Source organism: Hoplias malabaricus, chromosome 15 (genome assembly GCF_029633855.1).
Source record: "Hoplias malabaricus isolate fHopMal1 chromosome 15, fHopMal1.hap1, whole genome shotgun sequence".
Lineage (NCBI taxonomy): Eukaryota > Metazoa > Chordata > Actinopteri > Characiformes > Erythrinidae > Hoplias > Hoplias malabaricus.
In genome coordinates, this window is record NC_089814.1 from 4,149,433 (window position 1) to 4,170,833 (window position 21,401).

General features: G+C 42.4%; 2 protein-coding genes across 5 annotated transcripts in view; both read left to right on the plus strand.

Moving 5' to 3' along the window:
- add1 (adducin 1 (alpha)) overlaps positions 1–8,010 on the plus strand; it is a 61,452-nt gene extending 53,442 nt beyond the window's left edge. The window contains exons 14-16 of one of the 3 annotated variants that reach the window (XM_066645213.1): positions 553–828; positions 2,398–2,481; positions 6,042–8,010. In XM_066645213.1, coding sequence (XP_066501310.1) covers positions 553–828; positions 2,398–2,481; positions 6,042–6,337 — 656 coding nt within the window. In that variant the 3' untranslated portion in view covers positions 6,338–8,010. Of the gene's footprint in view, positions 1–552; positions 829–2,397; positions 2,482–3,509; positions 3,544–6,041 lie in introns of all 3 variants that reach the window. The other 2 variants (XM_066645215.1, XM_066645214.1) reach the window with 2 other exon arrangements.
- A 2,383-nt stretch (positions 8,011–10,393) lies between these two features.
- The window catches only part of LOC136667951 (WD repeat-containing protein 7), a 222,170-nt gene continuing 211,162 nt past the window's right edge, over positions 10,394–21,401 (plus strand). For both annotated transcript variants that reach the window (XM_066645141.1, XM_066645142.1), the window contains exon 1: positions 10,394–10,526. The gene's annotated coding sequence lies outside the window, so the exon portion shown is untranslated. The remainder of the gene's footprint in view (positions 10,527–21,401) is intronic.

Sequence of the window (21,401 nt, forward strand, 5' to 3'; positions counted from 1 at the left end):
CTGTTCAGAACGCCCGCTTTCAGCACCTGTTCCTTTAAATGATAATGAGCCGCTCGCTGTTCACCCCGACCCCGAGCGCACAGCAGTGAGGAGCGAGGAGCAGAAGCTCTGGTTTTTAGCCGTTTTCACTCTGTTCTCTTTCTTCTCCGTTTTTACTCAGTGCTCTTATTTCTCCGCGCATCTGCTTTACGCCGTTTAACCTCATATTTGCGCTCTCACTTTGGTTTTGGTGGCCTTCAGATTCACACTTTAATGTGAATATACGCCAGATTTCTTCAAGACGTGTCCCATTTGAAATCAAAAATGTTCCGTAACCTTTTACAAAGTCTGTTTTCTGTATTTGCAAATTGTTAAATGAATGAAATAAACAGTGGGTGTTTTTAAAAATGTGCAGAAGGCTGTTCTCTGTAGCACATGTTTAAATTATTTTCACTCAGAAATCAACAAAAACCTTTTTATCTGAGCATTTATACATGTGCGTACAACTGTAGGTTTCTGCTGTAACTAGCAGCGCCCCCCACAGGTTTGGACAGAAACTGTTGTTGCCTCCAGAACAGGTTGAAGAAAGTTTCAGCTCAGTGGTCTCAGTCTCGGGGGAAGTTCCCACTCCGACTTCCTCCGACCACAACTCGGAGCTCCACACTCCGGCAGTTCCTTTTCCCTCCGAAATCCCCAGCACAGAATCTGAGGCAGGGTCAGGACGGGTGAGCCCCACGGTTCCTCCGGAGTCTCCCCACAAGGAGTTTCACTCTGCAGTGCTGAAAGCCCTCACCCTCAGCCCCGAGCTCTCGGAGAAATCTCCGATCGGGGCCGCCGGCGAAGCTGCAGGTATCCCGGAGCTCCATCTGCCCCCGACAAGCCTTCGTCCTGCTCTTTCTGGAGGCTTCGCTCTGTGGGGTTCCCTTTTGCTGCCGCTTTCCCTCCCTACCTTATTGTAGGCCTGTCCTATTCAGTGTACCAATCTAATCATCTTTATTCACTGCATGCAGCTGTTAAAGTATCGCAATAAAAGTCATAAATTGGTCATCACTTGTCTTGCTTCATAAATGAAGACAGACGCAGCTCAAGCTCAAATAAACAAACATGTTCACCACTGCCCTCTAGAGGTGGAGTAATGCGAATCTGTGGTAGCCGTTGTGACAGGCCTACCACGTTGTTTACTGTTCTCTCTTGGTGATCCCAGTCCCCAGCTTGGCCTTTTCCCAAATCACTTCCAACACGTATTAAAGGTGTGTTTTACCCAGCAGTGCTCGTAATCAGATTAGCATTAATCTGGTTGGGGCCAGTTAGCGTTACGTCAGATGTACTGACTGGTTACGGCTAGTTTATCAGCTGTAAACCAAAACAAAGCTGTAACACTGGGGTCAAAATATGCCTTTAATCCTAAATTAACCGCTGAATCTTAATCCCTGCCGTGGTCTGTGAGAGCAGCGATGAAAAGTGCTGTAATCACTGGTTTGTGGATTTGGTGACTCCTCTTTCCTCGCTAACAGGGATCCGTTAATCATCCTGATGGTGGTGTTGTCTGTAAGTCTATCACTAATAAACCCTCTTGTGGCGTCTCCAGTGGGAACCTGATCTCTGGGCTGACTTTAACTCAACTGTTTGATTGGTGTGTCTCTGGGGTGAAGGTGAACCCCAAACCGGACCTGATTTGGTGGTTCTTTTATTTGTTGAGCGTTACTCCCCTAATCAGCGTCTGTTCTGTGTGCCATCCTCAGTGAGTCCTCACATTGATGAGAGATTGTTTTTATGTTTAATGTGAGCTGATGTTTGTTTCATGGCCCTTAGAGATGCACTGAAATGATGCAGAAATTCACAACTAAATCTGAAGACGCTGAAAATAAACAAACACATAAGTAGCTAAGCTTCTTAATAAAACTTCCCATTCCACCTTAAATGGTGCAGCAGTCGTGTACTGGCTCCAAGCTACGAGACTCTGCTTTGCTATTAAATATAGAATAGAAAATATAAATTCTAAGCTCAGTTTGGCTTCAACAAACTGTCGGCTGTGGCATAAGAAATTAAATATTGTGAAATATCAAAATATAGTACGTAATTTGTGTTTAAATATTTGTATTGTGCAGGAACTCCATGCCGCTAGCCTTCGCTAACTGTAATTGTACGTTGGCTGACTGTAAATACTGTAAAACAAGGTTTATTTCTGTGTTCTTTGTATGGAGTGTTTATTTTAAACCATAAATGCACAATGACAGGTCTATCTCTTTCAAAATAAAATAAAATAAAATAAAATAAAATGACCCCAAATGTAGTTTGCCTATTCTTCAGTGCACCTCTAACGACTATGTTTTCCAAGTCTTTAGCCACAGAACGGAGAATGAACTACTCTCCACTAACGAAACAGTGTAAAATGTACTTGCTTTTTTGTCATTTTAGATCAATCACAGGAACCAGAGGAGGTGGGAAAAGACCAGAGTCCCACTTGCACCCCTCCCAGCACCCCGGTCAGAGTAGAAGAAGGTAGGTCCATGCAGTTCAAGGCTTCCCAGACAATAGCATGTCTTCCCTGATTGTATCGTGGTGTGCCACAGGGGTTAATACTAGGAATGCTGCGGTTCCTGTCTATGTCCCAATCCGTGTGGTCTTTAACAAGGGATTTTTTTTTTTTTGCAGTTTGTTTTGTGTGTAATAATAGACCAAGAGGATCAGAGCTTTATTGGAGCTGTCCTTTTCTTTCCTTTCTTTTATTTAATTAACTTTTTTTTCCAAATTATAATTTTTATATTTTATTGTTCTTTTAAGCATTTTATCGTTTAAACTTTCGTTCAAAAATCTTGTTTGTGGAAATTTCTGTTCAGTTTTCAATAAGGAAGTAAATGTCCTGCAGTATCATGTTTTTATACTGTAGTTCACCTCTTGGTCTTTATTGCTTTGGATTACACCAAATTGATCAGAGTTTTTCAGACGATTTACAGAAGCAGCGACACACTTCAACCGAGAAAAACGAATTTCTAACACTGTGTAAAGTCACTGTTAAAACCTTGTAAATCTAAAATAAAGAGGTAATAGATGAACTTTCAGTGTGAGTGGATTTAAGGAGATTTTATTCCAAACCAATCATTATATAAAGTGCAGTTAATGTTGTCATATGAATGAACCACATAAACGCAGCTGTAATGTGACGTCCTGATTACCCAGAGTAATCAAAGCTAGCGTGATGTTCCTGTAAGGATCTTCACCTGCACACGGACAGTCCCCTAAACCTCAGGTGTAATCTAATGACAGAGAAAGTCCCACGTGTCTCAAACGTTTCTCATTCCCTCTTCATCCTCATTTCTCTGGGGTCTTTCAAAGAATGGCTTTTTTGTCCATTCTTATTCTCCTTGTGGTCTGTTTATTTTGTTCTCTGTTGTTTTTTCCTGTTTTTCTTTGTGGTCTTCCTTTTTAATTCCCTGTCTTTTAAGTTTAACACGGTGGCTGTGATTTGACCTGCATAGACCTTTTTTTCTACTTGTGCTTTTTCTTCTTCGTGGCTGCCTTACAATCAGGAGATGGAAATGCAAAAGAGTACCTGTTGCCATAGTAAGTACAGTGTCCCCTCCTCAGCTCCTCTTCACCTCCACGCTTGTGTTAGCTTCCTCTCCGTGCATGGCTTCGTCCTCCCTCTCTCTTCTCAGCTCTTACACGTCCGCTTCTCTCCTCGCTCTTTAATCTCCGCTTTCAACTTCAACCCTTTCGGTTCCCGTGCGTCTCTGGAGTCGTCTCAGAGGTCTGCTCCTGTCAGTTTCTCGAATGTGAGAACCTAGCGTGTCTGCGTTAATCGTGGAGTTTATAGAAGCGCCGGTAAATGTGTATTTTTTACACAAATACCAGCTTTTAGATCCATTGACTGTTTCACCTTTTTTAAAACCTTCTTTTGAATCTGCTGCCTCTGTTTCACACGGTCGTTACCCACTGATGATATTTGTGTCACGTTTTGCTCAGAACAACAACATTGACTGTTTTAACCCAGTGATGGAAAACTTATCATCGGGGGCAAGATGAAGAAACTGAGTTGTCACACGTTGCAGATAACACTTACGTAGAGTAAGATAAAATATATATGTGTGGACTCTGTGGACTCCAGAGTGGCCGTGAGGTCTGAGGGTGGTCCCTGTCGTCAGGTGATGCCACGGCCAGATACCTCCGACACTGTGGGCTGGAGCCTTCCCTCCCCTCATCACAAACTGATGTGACAGACCTGGGCAGTCTGCGCTCTCCTGGGCTGTCCATTGACTTTGAATTAGCAGCAGTGCGGAACGGTGCGGTGGATGACATCGTGTCTCAGAGGAAGAACATGCTGGTCTTTACCGTCCTAGTGTTGGTGCAGATGATTAATAATCGGGGGGGAATTGAGTTGTGCCCCAGGGGCCCTTAATATTAAAGCAGTAGTTTAATGTTTGTGCTGTTTAGGAATCCACTTATTGCCATTAACGATATTATTAATGGTTTTCTAGTAAAAGTGGCTGTGTATCAGGATTCAAAGACCTTTGTCTGTATTTTTTGGTGAGTGTTACGTAGTATTTAAAAAATGGCAGAGCTCTTAACGAATAAACTCTTCACTCGCCGTTTACTCACTGCTTCAGTTTTAGGTTCTTTTTTTTGTTGAATAAAATGACAATTTTCACTTTTAATACGACACAACAGTCACAGGGAAGTGACAAAGAATCGGGAGAACGACTGCATTTTGAATTACAATTAAAACATCGGTTAAACCTAGTGCACTGAGTTCTGACCCACTACACGTTCTGTTCCTTTCTGAATGTAGGGAAATACATCAGTGGTGTAACTGACTGTAACTGACAACATACAGAGGCAGCAGAGAGATAGAAGACTCAAAAAATCAGAGTTGAATCTAATGTAAAAACTGATTGGAGCGTTTTGAGATTATTCCAGAGTCAAAGCTCACTTTAGAAGCCACTAGACTTCTCCCTCTTTCCGAGCCTCTGAGATTAACCACGACTCTGAAGACCTTCTCTAGCGGTTCTGTAGGGCAGGTAACGTATGAGCATTGTTACTGTGATCCAGGTACATGGATTTATTACTCTTTTTTTAACGCTGTGTGCTCTCTTGCGTTAGGATGCTGGGTGTGGCTTCTGCAGAGTGTTAAAGCTGGCAGTCTTGCGTTTGTCGTTGTGTCTCTGCTCCAGAGTCTTTCAGTGAGGTCAGATGTGGTGGTGAAGGTCTCACTGTTGAAGTATCTGTGTTTACACATGTTTATATGTCTGTGTTTGGAGCCGTGTTGTCTTTGATTTGCATGAAAAGCTGACGGTGGGTTTGTGTCGGTCAGGAACAGTGCTGCAGAGGTTGAAGGGGTAGAGAAGGCTCGGATGCTGCTGATTATTTCCTGTTTGATGTTATTTGACTAATTTTATAGTTTGTTTCTGTAACTCTGGGAATAAGGGCATTTTAATGGGGTTAAGTTGTAAAATGCTTTTACTGTAACGGTTCTAGATCAGTTAAAGTTCATTAACACGTGTCCAGAACGTTCTAGATATTAGATGTTTCTTCTAAAAGGATGGGTATCAGTAGGCAGTGTGTCCCTGTTTGCTGCAGGAGGGCTTTAGATTCTGTTTATAATCAGCATCACGCCGAAGTTGTTCCAGTGCCAGCAGTCTTTTATTTTCTGAATCAAGAGCAAAGCTTGTTCTCCTCCTCCTCCTCCTCCTCTGAGATGAAATCTGGAAGTGCTGTGGATCAGATGGAGGCGGTTTGGGTGCAGTGCTAGGTTTTGTTGGTTGTTGGGAGTCCCGTTTTGTCTGTTTTTTAATGTATTTTTTGAATTCAAGAGACATTTACTGAAAACAGACTTATTTATTATTGATATCTGTTTAGAGTGTGTGTGTGTGTGTGTGTGTGTGTGTGTGTGTGAGAGAGATGAATGAAAGGCTGTGTGGATACATATGGACGTGCAGGGTATGAGAGCCGTGCTGTCGGTGTGTTTTTGAGTCTAAGCTGATGAAGTGTTTGAAGGACGCCTTTCTCTTAAACCTTTTCTCCTCTTCTCCCTCCCCATCCACCTCTTCCCTTTCTCTCTGTAGAAGCGCAGCAGGAGCAGAGCCCTAAAGAAGACAGCGATGCCGCCACTTTGAGACAGACCCTCCCCGACCTGACTCCAGACGACCCTTCGGACGCCGCTCTGCCCGCAGAAGAAGCTGCCCCAGCCAACAGCGAGTCGCCTGCGCAGACAAACGGTGACGAGCACGCAGCCGCAGCCGAGGACAACGCAGGCGACCAGGGCAGCGACGAGTCCCCCAACAAATCCCCCTCCAAGAAAAAGAAGAAGTTCCGCACCCCCTCCTTCCTCAAGAAAAACAAAAAGAAGACGGAGACCTAGAGGGAACACTCTGGTCCTCCACGGCATCCATCGGATTTCCTACTTTTTTATTTGATCCTCCCTTTTCTTTTTTTTGTTTTAATATAAATATATATATATATCTGTGTATACAGTCGTACGCTTGGGTTTGGGCGCCTTGGGTTGAATTAGGTGTTTTTTGGGTTGATTTTCCAAGTGAAATGATGTAAACACGCGTTGACTTTAGGGAGCTAGAATGGAGCACTTTTTAGTGCTGTTTATTTACTGAGTATTTAACATTGGAGAAAAACAAAAGTGTCGTAGAATCGAACCTCGTAAACATTAGTGAATGAGGGAGTCACCCACGAGAGATTTTCACGTACGAAAACAAAGAAAGATATGAACGCTCCTAGTTCACAACAGTAACTGTGTGTGATAACGTTTCTTTCACTTTGAAAAACAACAAACCCTACATTTTCACCGAAGGCGTCCGCACTTAAACACACAGTTGTGTACATACACATATATTTGTTGGCTTATGTTGTGTTCACCTGTAGTTTGTGCCAATTTTTTAAAATTGTAATAATCATGGCTTTGTTTTTAACAGTTGCTTATTATTGTGGTGACTGTATTATTATTGACATTATTATTATTATTATTATTATTTTGGGTAAAAGTGTGTTGTGTGGCTTTATAGCGCATGTATGAATCAGCCCACACTCCAAACAATTTGTATTTTATCTCCGTTTTTTATATATGAAGATAACAAAATAACGACTCCACTGCAATGTGTTTGGGTTCTAGAAGTGTTTTTAAAAAACAAAAGAAAGTGAATGCAAATATACCAAAATAACACAAATGAATGGGAATTCAATGAAACAAAGTGTTCAATGAGCACCGTGTCCATTTGCATTTAAACCCGTCATCCTTTATAAACAGGTGACTCCTAATCAGTGGAAGTTATTAGCGTGTGTGATGCAGCAGCGTGTGATTCTGTATCAAAGACAGGTTACTGTGTTCTACACTAAATTGGTTCTACCTTTTCACTCTCGTCTCAGTCACTAAGGTCTTTAAGTCTAGACCTATATTCAATGTATACTGTCACTATCCAACAACAAACGCTCTTTAAAAAGGGTAGTTTACTTTTAATGCAAATCCGTGAAAAGATATTTCTCTTGTTCATTCAATATCAAGGCCTTCAGTTAAAAGACAACTACTATGATCTAATGGTGTGGTAGAAAACACATTGCACCTTTTGGAGCGTGATGATATAAATATTTACTACTTTTCCCTTTATTTGAAGGTTCGTTTTGAAGCCAGATTAAAATTTGGTTAATGAAATATGAGTGAAACTATTATATTAATTTCATTTTCTTTTTTCTTTTTTTTTTGTGTGTGTTTTAACAAATGGTCACCACCGCTGTTGATTTATGAAATTTGTTGCACACAAAACTGGCCACTTTTTCTTTTAATTTAAAATTTTTTTCCCCTCCTTTTTAGTTTTTCCACTTATTGACTACTTATTTTCACAGGAACACTATTAAATATCCTTAAAATATCACTGTGTTTTTAGTTTTTTTAAGCCATATTTGGTAGTAAATCTGACTTATAAACAAAATAAATTAAATACAAAATAATAACCTGTTAAATGAACCCAAGCTAATGTTATGCTAAGTGGACCATGCTAGCCCTCGCTTAGCCATGCTAGCATCTTAGCGTTGATATTCTTTTTTTTTTTTTTTTTTTTTTTGGGGAGGGGGGGGGGGTTTGTTATTATTATTATTATTATTATTATTATTTTTTTTTTTAACTATCTAGGTTTTATTTTTCCTATTAATCATAGTTTTGCTGGAAAGGGCTTCAGTGCTAATCTGAGAGGATCACAATGCTAATTTTGGAAAATGTCATCAAAATATTACAGCACACATTATCTCGAGTCTCTATCTTTAGCATCCTTTATATTTTCCGTTTGTTCTCTCATGATTTTAAATATACTCTGCTATAAAACCTTAATGCAAAAAAAAGGCTAACATGCTAATGACAGTAAGAAAAAGGGCACTAATACAACACTAATTATTTATATTATTATAAACCACTAACACTTCTAACTGCAGATACATGATAAACTGTGTGTAATATGGTGACCGTTACAAGAATGAACACCCTCATTTGGTTTGAATTTACACTCGGACGCTATGGATAGTGATCTGTTTACTTCAGTTTACGTTCTGTGCTTTAATGCTGGACCAGTTTAAAGGGGGAATTCAAGTGACTTACAAAATGTCTCGAGTAATTACATATTAATGGTGTGAACAAAGACATTCAGAGTAGATTTATGTGACATACTTTGTTTTAGAGGAATTGACAATGTCATGATTGTGCACAGTAGTGGTGAATGGAACCAGACGTCTGAAAAGTTTGAGGTAGCGTCCCACTGCAAATTCCACGGTTTTACAGTAGCTGTGAGATGAACATCTTTATTATTGTTATATAATAGTTTCTAAATAACTATTGTAAGCCTCTTTAGACTGATAGTTGAGGTGATAATGCTTTTGGCGGAGAGAAAATAAAATGGTGGATGTGTTGTAGACCTGGAGACGCCCGGTTTCATTCACCACCGCGGGAAAGGAGTCCGAGCGAAACATTTCTCTGCGGTTTGGGTGACTTTGTTTACGTCTGTTAGATTGAATTATAGAGGCATTTTGGGAGTTGGTTGGAAATGCCCTGTTTCTCGTCCTGTGAAGGACTGCATGATGTAATAGTGATGTTTCATCCTCTGTACATTTACAACTGTTCCACTTTTTCAGCTCTACTTCACGTCTCGCTTCTACGACGTTTGATTGTTAACATTAACTGAGTCAGTAGCTGCTTTAGTTTGATTTCCGCGCTGGATTCATGTCCTGGTTTTAACTGTTTAAAACACACTTTTATCCTCTCTATTGTTTTTTTTTTCCCCAAAATGAGACACGATTCTTTTCTTTCATGGTGCTGTTTATTACCTGACCATGAATAAACTTTTTTTCCTTCAAGACTAAATGATTTAATAATGAATTATTGTCTCGTCTGTCTGTCTGTCTGTCTGCCCACCCCTCAGTCCTTCTGTCTGACTTTCCAGCTATCCCTCCATCTGTCCTCCTGTGTGATTCTGTTTGTCTACATTTCCCTGTCCACACTCTTCTCTCTCTTCCCTCTGTCTTTATCAATTCATCTGTTTGTCTATCCATTTATTTGTTCTGTCTATTAATTTATCAGTCTTTCTATCAGTCTGTCTTTGTCTCTCTAGTCTTCTAATGGTCTTTACACCTGTCTGTCTCTTCTAATCTGCATAGAGTGGTATATATTTATGAACACAGGTGTACAGCTTTTTGTAGCTTTAGCACCATCTGCTGGTCTTCCGCTTAAACTGCACCCATGCCTTTCAGCTCACTATTTAAATGTGACTATAAATCAGCAGACCCTTCGAACAACGGGACATGCGCTTTATAATGACATGGCTATTCACTTCATCATGATCGGGGTCACGGTGCTTAACCAGAATCATTGGGCACCGTGCAGGGACTCGCCTTAGTGGATATTCCACCAAGCAGGTGTCCTATAGGACTATCCCTCCAGGACAGGGTACACTGCTAATCTGACTACACTGGGAAATCCTGCTTTGTGAAACCCACCATTCCACACACTGATCAGCCATAACATTAAAAACATTCTGGAGTCTGCTCTGCACTCTTAGTTACCCCTCCCCCTGTGTTCTTCAATGATCAGGATCCCCCACCCGGAGGCCTGATTTGTTTGGCGGATCACTGGAGTGCTGGTGTGTGTGTGGTGCTGGTACCTGTGGTGGTCCTGAGCATTAAGGAACAGGGCTTACACAGTATGTCAGTTGTACGGTGAGGGAGTTGGCTTCAGTATACAGCAGAGCAGTTCTCAGATAAGGAGCCGTGTGTTTTTGCTTTGCTAAATGAATGTGCAGATAGAATAGTTTAACAACCAAGTAAATGTAAATAAATGAAGCTGGCTGCAGTTCCCACTCTGGCCGCGAGGTGCGTAACGCTTCTTGGCGGCGGCGCTGTTGAGCGCTGTGACGTGAGCAGGTCAGCTGACTGCAGTCTGAGGGCGAATGAATTTCTCCTGAAGTGAAGAACCAACAGCGCTGTTTCTGCCCTCAATTTCGGCTCTAATTTGATTGTAGACGTCCCGCAGGAGGGTGATGAGAGTGTAGAGAGTCTCAGCGGTAAGATACAGAGCCTCACGGCGCTTTAAATCCTCCTGAAAGAACAGACTTAGTGGATAGAACGAGGCTGGACGGTGCGGCACTGCACTAACGGCCGTTAATGATAATATTAACACTACTGTCTCTTCAACTTCAGGTTCAGTCGGTCTTATTTCACTCATGTGCGCGTTGTTTGCGTGTTAGACGGGTTTTTATGCTTATTTCAGGTGTATTTCTTGTATATTTGTGGCTTCTGGTTTGGCGTGGCTCTGTACTCACTGGTTTATACCGTGGGGGCTTGTTGATATCGATGCTGGTCAATATCGCGATATCACAGGGCCACTGTTTATTCATCAACGGAGATGTCTTTACAGAGGGACCTTTGTACCTACGCTATCAAAAGCCAAGTGTGGGCTGGAGGGGTATAAAAGCCCATTACCGTCCATCCAACCTTAGTACATGTATGAGTTAATGTTCTTGTGCACGGACGCCATCCACTTCTCACAGGTATGTTCAGATATGACATTTGTATCTTCATTTCGGCCCTAATGCCTTCGACTAAATCAAATCAAATGTGTTTATATAGTGTCTTTTACATCTGACGTCACAAAGCAGCTTCTTGTGTTTAGTGTCAGAGCAGAACGTTTCAGTCAGAGCCCAGTGCGAGCAGCTGAAGGCGGCGGTGGCAGGGAATCGCTCCCTCGAGGCTGGAGGAAGAAACCTTAGGAGGAACCAAGACTCACAAAGGGGACACATCCTCCTCTGAGCAAACTTTTAAACTCATTTTAAATTATCACCAGTTATAATAATAATAATAATAATAATAGTGCACCAGAGTGTAAGCTTCAGTCAGAGTGCTGCTAATCTGAGTCCATTTCTACTTCAGTGTAGTTGATGATGGTGAGTGGTCAGAGGCTGGCAGCAGTAGATGGAGGTGAGCTGGGCTGGGCTGGTGTGGTCTGGTGTGGACCACAGGAGAATCCAGCAAACAGTCTTCCATCTGGGGGGCACCGTTTTCTCAGAAAGCAGTAAAGAGGAGCAGTTAGTTTGTTTAGTGTAGTGACGGATCTGACTGTAACAGACGGGGAGGAGGGGAACCAGAGGGAACACAGACATTAGAGCATCCTCAGACAAAGACATCCGTCCGCTCCACCATCCTCAAACCAGAGAGAGTGTGAGCACAGCATCCGCGTTTACCCTGATTCCCCATGTCCATGAGTTCCTGAAACCACAACCTTAAACTAGACAGAGGTTAGTTGCCAAAGGCTAAACTGAACAAGTGTGTTTTGAGCTTAGATTTAAACATAGTGACTGTGTCTGCGTCCCGAACACTAACTGGAAGATTGTTCCAGAGCTGAGGGGCTTTGTAGGAGAAGGCTTTCCCTCCCGCTGAAGTCTTATGAATTCTGGGTACTAGTAAGAGGCCGGCGCCCTGATATCTGAGTAATCTTGGTGGTTCATAGTGTGTGATGAGGTCTCGCAGGTATTCAGGGGTGAGACCGTGTAGGAATTTATACGTGAGTAAAAAAATGTTGTAATCAATACGGAATTTAACTGGAAGCCAGTGAAGGGCCGATAAGACTGGGCTGATATGATCAGATTTTCTAGCTTTAGTGAGGACCCTGGCTGCAGCATTTTGAATTAACTGGAGTTTACTCAAGTTTCTGCTGGAGCATCCTGATAAAAGTGCATTGCAATAATCTAATCTTGATGTAATAAAAGCGTGAACTAATTTTTCCGCATCTGGGAGGGATAAGGAATTTCTTAACTTAGCGAGGTTCCGAAGATGTAGGAAAGCTGTTCTTGTAATGTTACCTATATGCTGATCAAATGATAGATCTGAATCAATTATAACACCCAGATTTTTAGCTGATGAGCTCGGGAGAACAGGGAAGTCAAAATTATGTATTAAGTCTGATACCTTATTTATAGCAGGTTTTGGACCTAGAAGGAGAACCTCGGTTTTGTCGCTGTTTAGCAGAAGGAAATTGTATGACATCCAATGCTTCCCTTCTTTAACACAGTCCTCCGTTTTCTTTAGTGTAGGTTTGTCATCTGGTTTGGCTGATATGTATAACTGTGTGTCATCTGCGTAACTGTGGAAGGTTATGCCAGGTTATGTCGTTATTCCAACCATGTTTTTTAATCTTTCTAGCAGAATAGTATGATCACTTGTATCAAAAGCTGCACTGAGGTCGAGTAGAACTAGCATGGATACGCAGCCTCGATCAGAGGCGAGAAGAAGGTTGTTTGCTATCTTAACTAAAGCTGTTTCTGTGCTATGGTGTGGCCTAAAACCAGATTGAAATTTTTTATATATGTTATTCTTATGCAAGTATGACCTAAGTTGTTGGGCCACAACTTTTTCTAAGATCTTAAATATGAAGAGAAGGTCTGTAATTGGATAGTACACTAGGATCAAGATTCGGTTTCTTGATCAGGGGCTTAATAACTGCTAGTTTAAATGCTTTGTGTACGTGATCCATATATCCAGTATCCAGGATTGATTATGACTGGTAATACTTCTTTAAATAGTTTTGTTGGTATTGCATCAAGTGTGCAGGTCGTACAATTTGACGAGTAGATGATTTTCTCCAGTTCTAGCTGTGGTAGTGTCAAAGTTCTCTAGTCGTTCTTCTATGTTTTGTTCTATATCATCCACACCAGATGACAGACAGGCTGGATTTAGTAATATGGTATTTATTGTTTGTCTAATATTTTCAATCTTATTGTTAAAAAAGTCCATAAAAGCATTGCTGGTGTGAATGGCTGGGATCTGTGGATCAGTAGCTGCCCGATTGTTTGTAAGTTTAGAGATTACATTAAAGAGTGCTCTAGGATTGTGTTTATTATTTTCAATCAGTGAGGCCAGATGTGCTGAACGTGCATTGATGAGCGTCCTTCTAAATTGGATAAGGCTGTTTTTCCAGGCACAGTGAAATACTTCCAGTTTAGTCGACCGCCATTTCCGCTCTAATTTCCTTACGGTTTGTTTTAGGGTGAGTGTTTCTTCATTATACCAGGGAGCGAGTTTTTTCTGTCGTAGCTTTTTACGCTTAAGCGGTGCTACACTATCTAAAGTTGATCGAAGAGTGTTATCTAAGTAGTCCGTTAGTCTGTCCAGCTCCAGTGGGTCTGCTGGACTACTGTCTGAGGTCAATAAATCAGTGATGTTTTCAGTAAATTTAGGGGCTGTAGATGGGGTTAGTGAGCGCTTTAGATAATAATGTGGGCATGTACATTTTTTAATATCTAAACTCAGTTCATATGAAATTAGGTAGTGGTCTGAGACCGTGGAAGACTGAGGGAGAATATTTAGGTTTTTTATGTTCGTGCCCAGGGTCAAAACCAAGTCTAGTGTGTGATTATAATAATGAGTAGGACCTGATACATTTTGTGTGAAACCAACAGAATCTATGATTGATGTGAACGCCTTTTTTAGGGGATCATCACTTTTCTCAAAATGAATGTTAAAGTCTCCTACAATTATTAACTTATCACAGGACACTGCTAAATTAGCAGCTAGTTCACCAAGTTCTTTTATAAATTCTGAATAGGGCCCTGGTGGTCTATAAATGATTAATAAGGAGATTGTGTTCTTATTTGTGGCGGGGTTAATTATGTTAATGTACATAATTTCAAAACAAATAAAGTTGTACCCATATTTTTGTTTAATAATTAAATTAAAATGTGTAAATTATACATAATCCACCCCTTTGCCCGTCAGTCTGGGGCTGTGTACATGTTCATAGCCTGTGGGAGTGGCTTGATTTAGTGCTAAATATTCATCATTTCTGACCCAAGTTTCAGTAAGACATAAAACAGCAAATATCTGATCCGTTATAGTTTCTACAATTTATAACGACTGCTTCAGAGTTAAGTGCTCTTATATTGGGTAGGCCGAGGTCTGAGGGGATGATACTGAGTGATACTCTGTTTCTGATGGTTTAATAATGATTAGCAGAATCTTGAGGTAAAAATACTACCTTACTGTTGCTTTAAGCTATTTTTCGGAGGAAATGTGTTTGCCCTGAGGCTGGGGGCACTGCGTGTGCTTTTTGGGAAGACTCTGAAGAGGGCTTACCATCCACTAAGGTTTTGTGAATTATGAAAATGCTCAAAATCCTGAACGAAAAACGGCTGAAAGTTCGAAAAAAAAAAAACCCTCCAAATATCGGAAAGATCAATACAAGGTGAAAAAGTTAGAATATCACTAAAGTGCAAATGTGCAAAAGGGCAATGGAAAAGGGTATTTCGAATACACAGTGACGTTTCAGCTGGGTTATACACGGTGCCCATGCAGCACAGCGTCCCCCACAGCCCCGGACTGAAGTCACGACTACAGGCTTTTGAAGGACACACCCCGACTCTCCTCTCCACACTTTACCACTCTGTTTTCACACCGGCGCCCGAGCTTCTTATTTTACAGCGCATGTGGAATATTGTAGACTCATACAACACTGAGCAAAAGTCAGAGACCACACAGCATTTTACTTTCCTCTCAAAACGTTAACGTTAACTTTCTGATATAAACGACCCGCTCAGACCCCTCCCTCTCCCTCGGTTCGATGCCGTCCCTGATCACGGAGCCTACGTCATCTGAAGTCTTTCGGTTTCAGTGCTCGGAAACACGCCTCATTTCTCATTCGGCCAGTATTTCTTTATTGTGTAAATTAGTTAGTCTTTGGAGAATGCCTTTTAAAAGTTGGTAAATAAACCAGGTCCCGTCTTTTTAATCCTTTTTATTAAAATTCAGATGGAACAGCTGTAGAGTGCACCTCAGACTTCAGGCTTAGAGTCGGGGGTTAGAACTGGAGCAGGGCCTGTCCGGGGAGCAGCTGGTGATTTGGTTAAAGAGGTGAATCGGTTGTGTTCAGTGGTGAGTGAGTGCTGGTCGTTCTCTGAAAGGACATTGAGGTATTTATTTTTCTGTCACACTGATTGATCAGTGGGTCGAGTTATTGATCATGTCTACTGAGACATAATTGAATTACACCCCAACCCCACCCCCTCGCCCCCAGGCCCCTCTAAATTCTGCCTGTGTTCTATTGCCAGCAGTTCCAAAACTGAGTGGGTCTGTTCTGTGGTGTCTCTGGCATCTCTCTGTCGATTTCAGCGGTTGTAAACTTTAGAGGGTGAGGTGTTTGCCAGCTTTTCCCTCCCACAATGAAATTGACCGGCTGTTATTTCCTCTCTGCGCTGAAGCTTCTCTCATTGGACGTTAAATCCTCAGAAAACGTTTCAGTGTGTTACTTGACGTCGTTTTCAACTGTATTTCAAATGAAATGGCTGCTCTGGGGTCCATGATGCCTGGTACCAAACGGTGCCTGAGAGTTAGAAAGCCCCCAGCATTAGGCTGTGGAGCAGTGGAACTGTGTTCTCTGGAGGTTGGAGGTCCATTCAGTACATTTGGGATGAGTTGGGGCGGTGTTTATGGTCCGTAACTAATCATCCATCAGCGGTCGAAACAACTGACCTCTCTGAGGTTGTGTGTGTGTGCCATCTCCTCCTCACAGCAGTGTTGATGGTATTGTTTATCACCAGGGCTGCCCCGACTAATCTAAATAGTCTGTTGTTGTTGTTGATGAGTCAATTAATCTAACCTCTAATTTATCAGTATTTTAAATGATTGTTTTCATTTGCGATTAATAAAAAATAATTTACCTCGAATGAGCATCCATTAATATTTCATTATTTTATTCTGGTCTCTTAAAGGTAAACAAATGCAGCAAGAAACAGACGATGAACTGCAGGATTATTGAAAAATAGCCCTGTTTCAACGTAAAGATGATTAGAATAATGATAATAGTGGTGGGTTGATTAAATGGGTTTACCCCCCGTATGTAGACCCTGTTTGTGAGGGGTTAATTTCATCACTGTCGAGGGAATCCTTCCCCTGAACTTCAGAATCGATATTTTAAACTGAAGTATTTAAATCATGGACTGGTGCCACTTTAGAGTAACACTACCCTTATAAATGTTTACATATTTCCTTTAAAATCAGGTTATCAATGGTTATTTATTAGGATGTAAGCACCTCAACAGTAATGAATAATCAGTTATAACGCACAGAAAGAGCAGCGGTGACCTACCCTTTGCCAAACAGTGAACCCACATCCGTTTTCACTGGTTAACCTTAAATCTCGCTGCACGCTTACCTTCTTTAACTTTCCCTTTACGTTACTCACTTCATCAGGCACCGTTTAAGCCTCTCAGCTTCAACTGATTGTGGGTTTTTATTTAACTGCATCACATAAACACAGTGTGAAAAGATCACTCCGCATTCAGCGCTCTAATCCCAACACAACACACTTGTTAATACCTTTTTAATCTTTTAACCAACAGCAGTGTGTCTCCTTATTCATTAAAGGTGAGGTTCATGATTGTAATCACAAACACTTTTTATAAAGCTCTGAGTGTGTGTCCTCTCCATGTGCTGCTCTGCAGTCGGTTTTGCGCTGGAAACCGCTCTAATGTGTTTACGAGCTGTGTTACACATGAGTTTCTGTGGGAATTCAAATGGTGAATAAACACTTACAGACAATTTACACTTCAGACACCAACAAACAGTCGGTTATGTTCCACATTAAACGATGCTCAGCTTCTGAATGTAAACAACCAAAGAGAACTGGGTTTCCCCACAATGGGCGAGGAGTGGTTTGCTTCCCTCCTTCAAAAGTTACATAGTGCGGTTTCAGCAGTGCTGAGCCCAGAGTAGCAACAACAGAGACTCTGTTCTCCCTGTTACCTTTCAGTGGAGTATCGTGATGATTTTGAAGCAGTACATTTAAAGCAAAACTACTTCCTATTGTATCTTTAATGGTGATTTGGTGTAATGTAACTTATTAAATGACTAAATTCACATTGAGTTCATGTCATAATCTTTAGCTTGACATTAGTAAGTTATACAACTCTTTCACAGTTTAGTAAACCACAGGCCAGTCTTGCCCTTTCAGTCTGTGTTATAAATGATTGTTATTGATCTTCAAGGTGTTTACAACCATAATTGATAAGCATCGATTAAAAGGTAATGTGGGTTATTTCAAAATGGCGCCCATAGATTTATATCATCGCCCTTTTACAAACAACAACACGCCGTTTGAACTGAACTAAAGTGTCTGACTCCGTCATCAGCTCTGAACTCCAGTTCCTCATTGATTATTGAGAGACAGTGCTGCAGACCGGGTCCTGGTCTCTCACTGCTGTTCAGTAGGTCGTCACAGGGCTGGGGACGGACGCTCATCTCAGATCTGGACTCGTTTATTAGACAAAACTTCTTTTGACACCACTACGTTTGATATGGACAACTCCAGAGTCCGGACGAGGCTGGGTCCTTTAGTGAGGATCAAAACAATGTTTCGGAGGGTCCGATTTTCCATGAAACGCCATCAACACGAGCGGTAAATTTGTGCATTTTGGTGGTGTGTGGATTTGTCTGAACGAGTGCTTTATATTCCTCTGCTTTAGGGAATGGTAGTAATGTGTGCTTTAACCTGAACGTTCCCCAGTGCTGGAGTTTGGTTTCTGTTACGGTTGTTGTTTTGGTTTTCGCAGGGGGTTGTAGTAACTGCTTACACTTCACTGCTCTCAGAACCAAACCTCGTCAGGCGAAAATCCCAGCTGCCTTTACTTTGGGTCAAAATTTCACGATGAAGGGAGCCGTGGGCACAGTCCAAAACGACTAGGAATAGGAATATACCGTTTTATACAGTGGCCATTACGAATAAAGAAGAGAAAAGGAAAAAGGGATCAACAGGAACATTACAAAATAATAATATGAATAAATGACAGTCAAAAAAATACAAGATCAGTGTTGAATATTCAGTTCAGCATGCGATTCCAAAAATGATCTCATATATAATATATATATTAGAAAGAGAGAGAGATCTGTGATTAACACGGACTCTGAAGATTTATTGTTTGTATTTTGTTGGTTTATTTCAATTTGCTTTTCCTCTTTTTTGTTTCCTCCAACATATTTGAGGCTTACCAATCTCTTATTTTCAAACTGGCAGTAACATGGCCCCACTGCTCTTACACATCATAGGAGAAGGAACACTGCCCAGATGTGTCACATCAGCTGTTATCATGGTTATAGGCAGAGGAGGGAGAGGCAGGGCTATGGCTCAGAGAGCAAGGCTGGTTGTGCTCTCTATGACTCCACGACTCGATTACGCCCGTGGTTGGCACGGATCATAGTGATGTTAGGCTCATGTGCAGCTGCTTCATACTTTCCTGTGGTAATTACAGTTGACTGTGCACCTCAAAGTAGCAATATCCATATTTTAAAGGGCTGTGTGTGGTATCTGTGTTATTGGAATACAGATGTTGGACACTGGATCAGTCGTGCTTTCACTGACTCTCCTGTCGTCAGTAGATTACATAACTAACCCAAACTGCTGTTCAATAGCAGTGTGTTCGATACCCACCCTTGGCCTTCTCTCAATATAACCGCACTGTCCAGTAATAAACATGTATCTCTAAAAAGGCGGCTTTACAGGAGAAGGAGAAGCCTGAACTGTCAGTAGACTTTATTCAGAGTCATTTTGGGGTGTTTCCTTTCATCCGTTCATCGTGTGATTGTCACACAGTGTGAAGGACAGCTGCTGTGTCCAGATGATGTAGTAAACTAAATATGGTGATGCTGGTTTTTGGAGATGCACGTTGGAAAGCCACGATATTATATACAGAGATGATGAAGGAGAAAAGGGTCTCCAAACCTACATCACACACACAGCTCTCTTCTCTCCGTTTTCTTTGTTCCTCTTTACTCCTCTTTATTCTCTTTATTTTCCACCTTCTCCTCTTTATAAAAAAATAAAATAGACCAGTGTTCGTTCGTTCAGTCGTTGTCTGTAGAGCTGGGCAATGTATCGAAAACTAATCCACATTCAGAACTTCTAATTGATATAAATGTGTCTATATTGATTATTTTTATTGTTATGTATCCACTGTGTGTTCATGTACTGTACCTTTAAAACCAGGCTACCAGACTGTAGTCACATGATTCTGCCCCCTATCTGCCACAAGAAAGCAACCTAAACGCAGAGACCGAGCGACTCAAGCAGGTCGTACCAAAGAAAAAACACAGCGTCTGTGGTTTGGACGTGTTGTGTTTTGACTTTAATTAAGATGATACTGAACAAAAAGAAGTCTGAGAAACGCTGAGGAAAAATCCATTTCAGCCAAAGCACAATATAAACACCACCAAATATAAACAGGGGAACACGCTCCCAGTGACATTAGAAAAATTATCCCAGCTTTAACACTGGAGCATATTTGCAGCACAAGCCTCATCACTGAACTATTAGAGTCAAAACTCCAGAAACAAAATAATAGTTCACTAATTGTAATCGTGGTAAAATGTACAATTAATCGTGATTATGATTTGTGCTCATATCGCCCAGCACTAATTGTCTGTAACCCTTATCCAGTTCAGGGCAGTGGTGGGTCCGGAGCCCACCTGGAATCATTGGGAACAAGGCAGAAACGCCAGTCCTTCACAGGGTGAAAAACACTCACACATTCACTCACACACTCAAACCTACGGACACTTTTGAGTCTCCAGTCCACCAACCAACGTGTGTTTTTTGGAGCTTCGGAGGAAACCGGAGCACCCGGAGGAAACCCACGCAGACACAGAGAGAACACACCACACTCCTCACAGACAGTCACCCGGAGGAAACCCACGCAGACACAGGGAGAACACACCACACTCCTCACAGACAGTCACCCGGAGGAAACCCACGCAGACACGGAGAACACACCACACTCCTCACAGACAGTCACCCGGAGGAAACCCACGCAGACACAGGGAGAACACACCACACTCCTCACAGACGGTCACCCGGAGGAAACCCACGCAGACACAGGGAGAACACACCACACTCCTCACAGACGGTCACCCGGAGGAAACCCACACAGACACAGGGAGAACACACCACACTCCTCACAGACGGTCACCCGAGGAAACCCACGCAGACACAGGGAGAACACACCACACTCCTCACAGACGGTCACCCGGAGGAAACCCACGCAGACACAGGGAGAACACACCACACTCCTCACAGACGGTCACCCGGAGGAAACCCACGCAGACACAGGGAGAACACACCACACTCCTCACAGACGGTCACCCGGAGGAAACCCACGCAGACACAGGGAGAACACACCACACTCCTCACAGACGGTCACCCGGAGGAAACCCACGCAGACACAGAGAACACACCACACACCTCACAGACGTTCACTCGGAGGAAACCCACGCAGACACAGAGAGAACACACCACACTCCTCACAGACAGTCACCCGGAGGAAACCCACGCAGACACAGAGAGAACACACCACACTCCTCACAGACAGTCACCCGGAGGAAACCCACGCAGACACAGAGAGAACACACCACACTCCTCACAGACAGTCACCCGGAGGAAACCCACGCAGACACAGAGAGAACACACCACACTCCTCACAGACAGTCCCCCGGAGGAAACCCACGCAGACACAGAGAGAACACACCACACTCCTCACAGACAGTCACCCGGAGGAAACCCACGCAGACACAGAGAGAACACACCACACTCCTCACAGACAGTCCCCCGGAGGAAACCCACGCAGACACAGAGAGAACACACCACACTCCTCACAGACAGTCACCCGGAGGAAACCCACGCAGACACAGAGAGAACACACCACACTCCTCACAGACAGTCACCCGGAGGAAACCCACGCAGACACAGAGAGAACACACCACACTCCTCACAGACAGTCACCCGGAGGAAACCCACGCAGACACAGAGAGAACACACCACACTCCTCACAGACAGTCACCCATGGGAATGGTTGGCGTTATTAGCTTCCTATTTGTGGCACATTAGTATATGGGGGGGGGGGGGG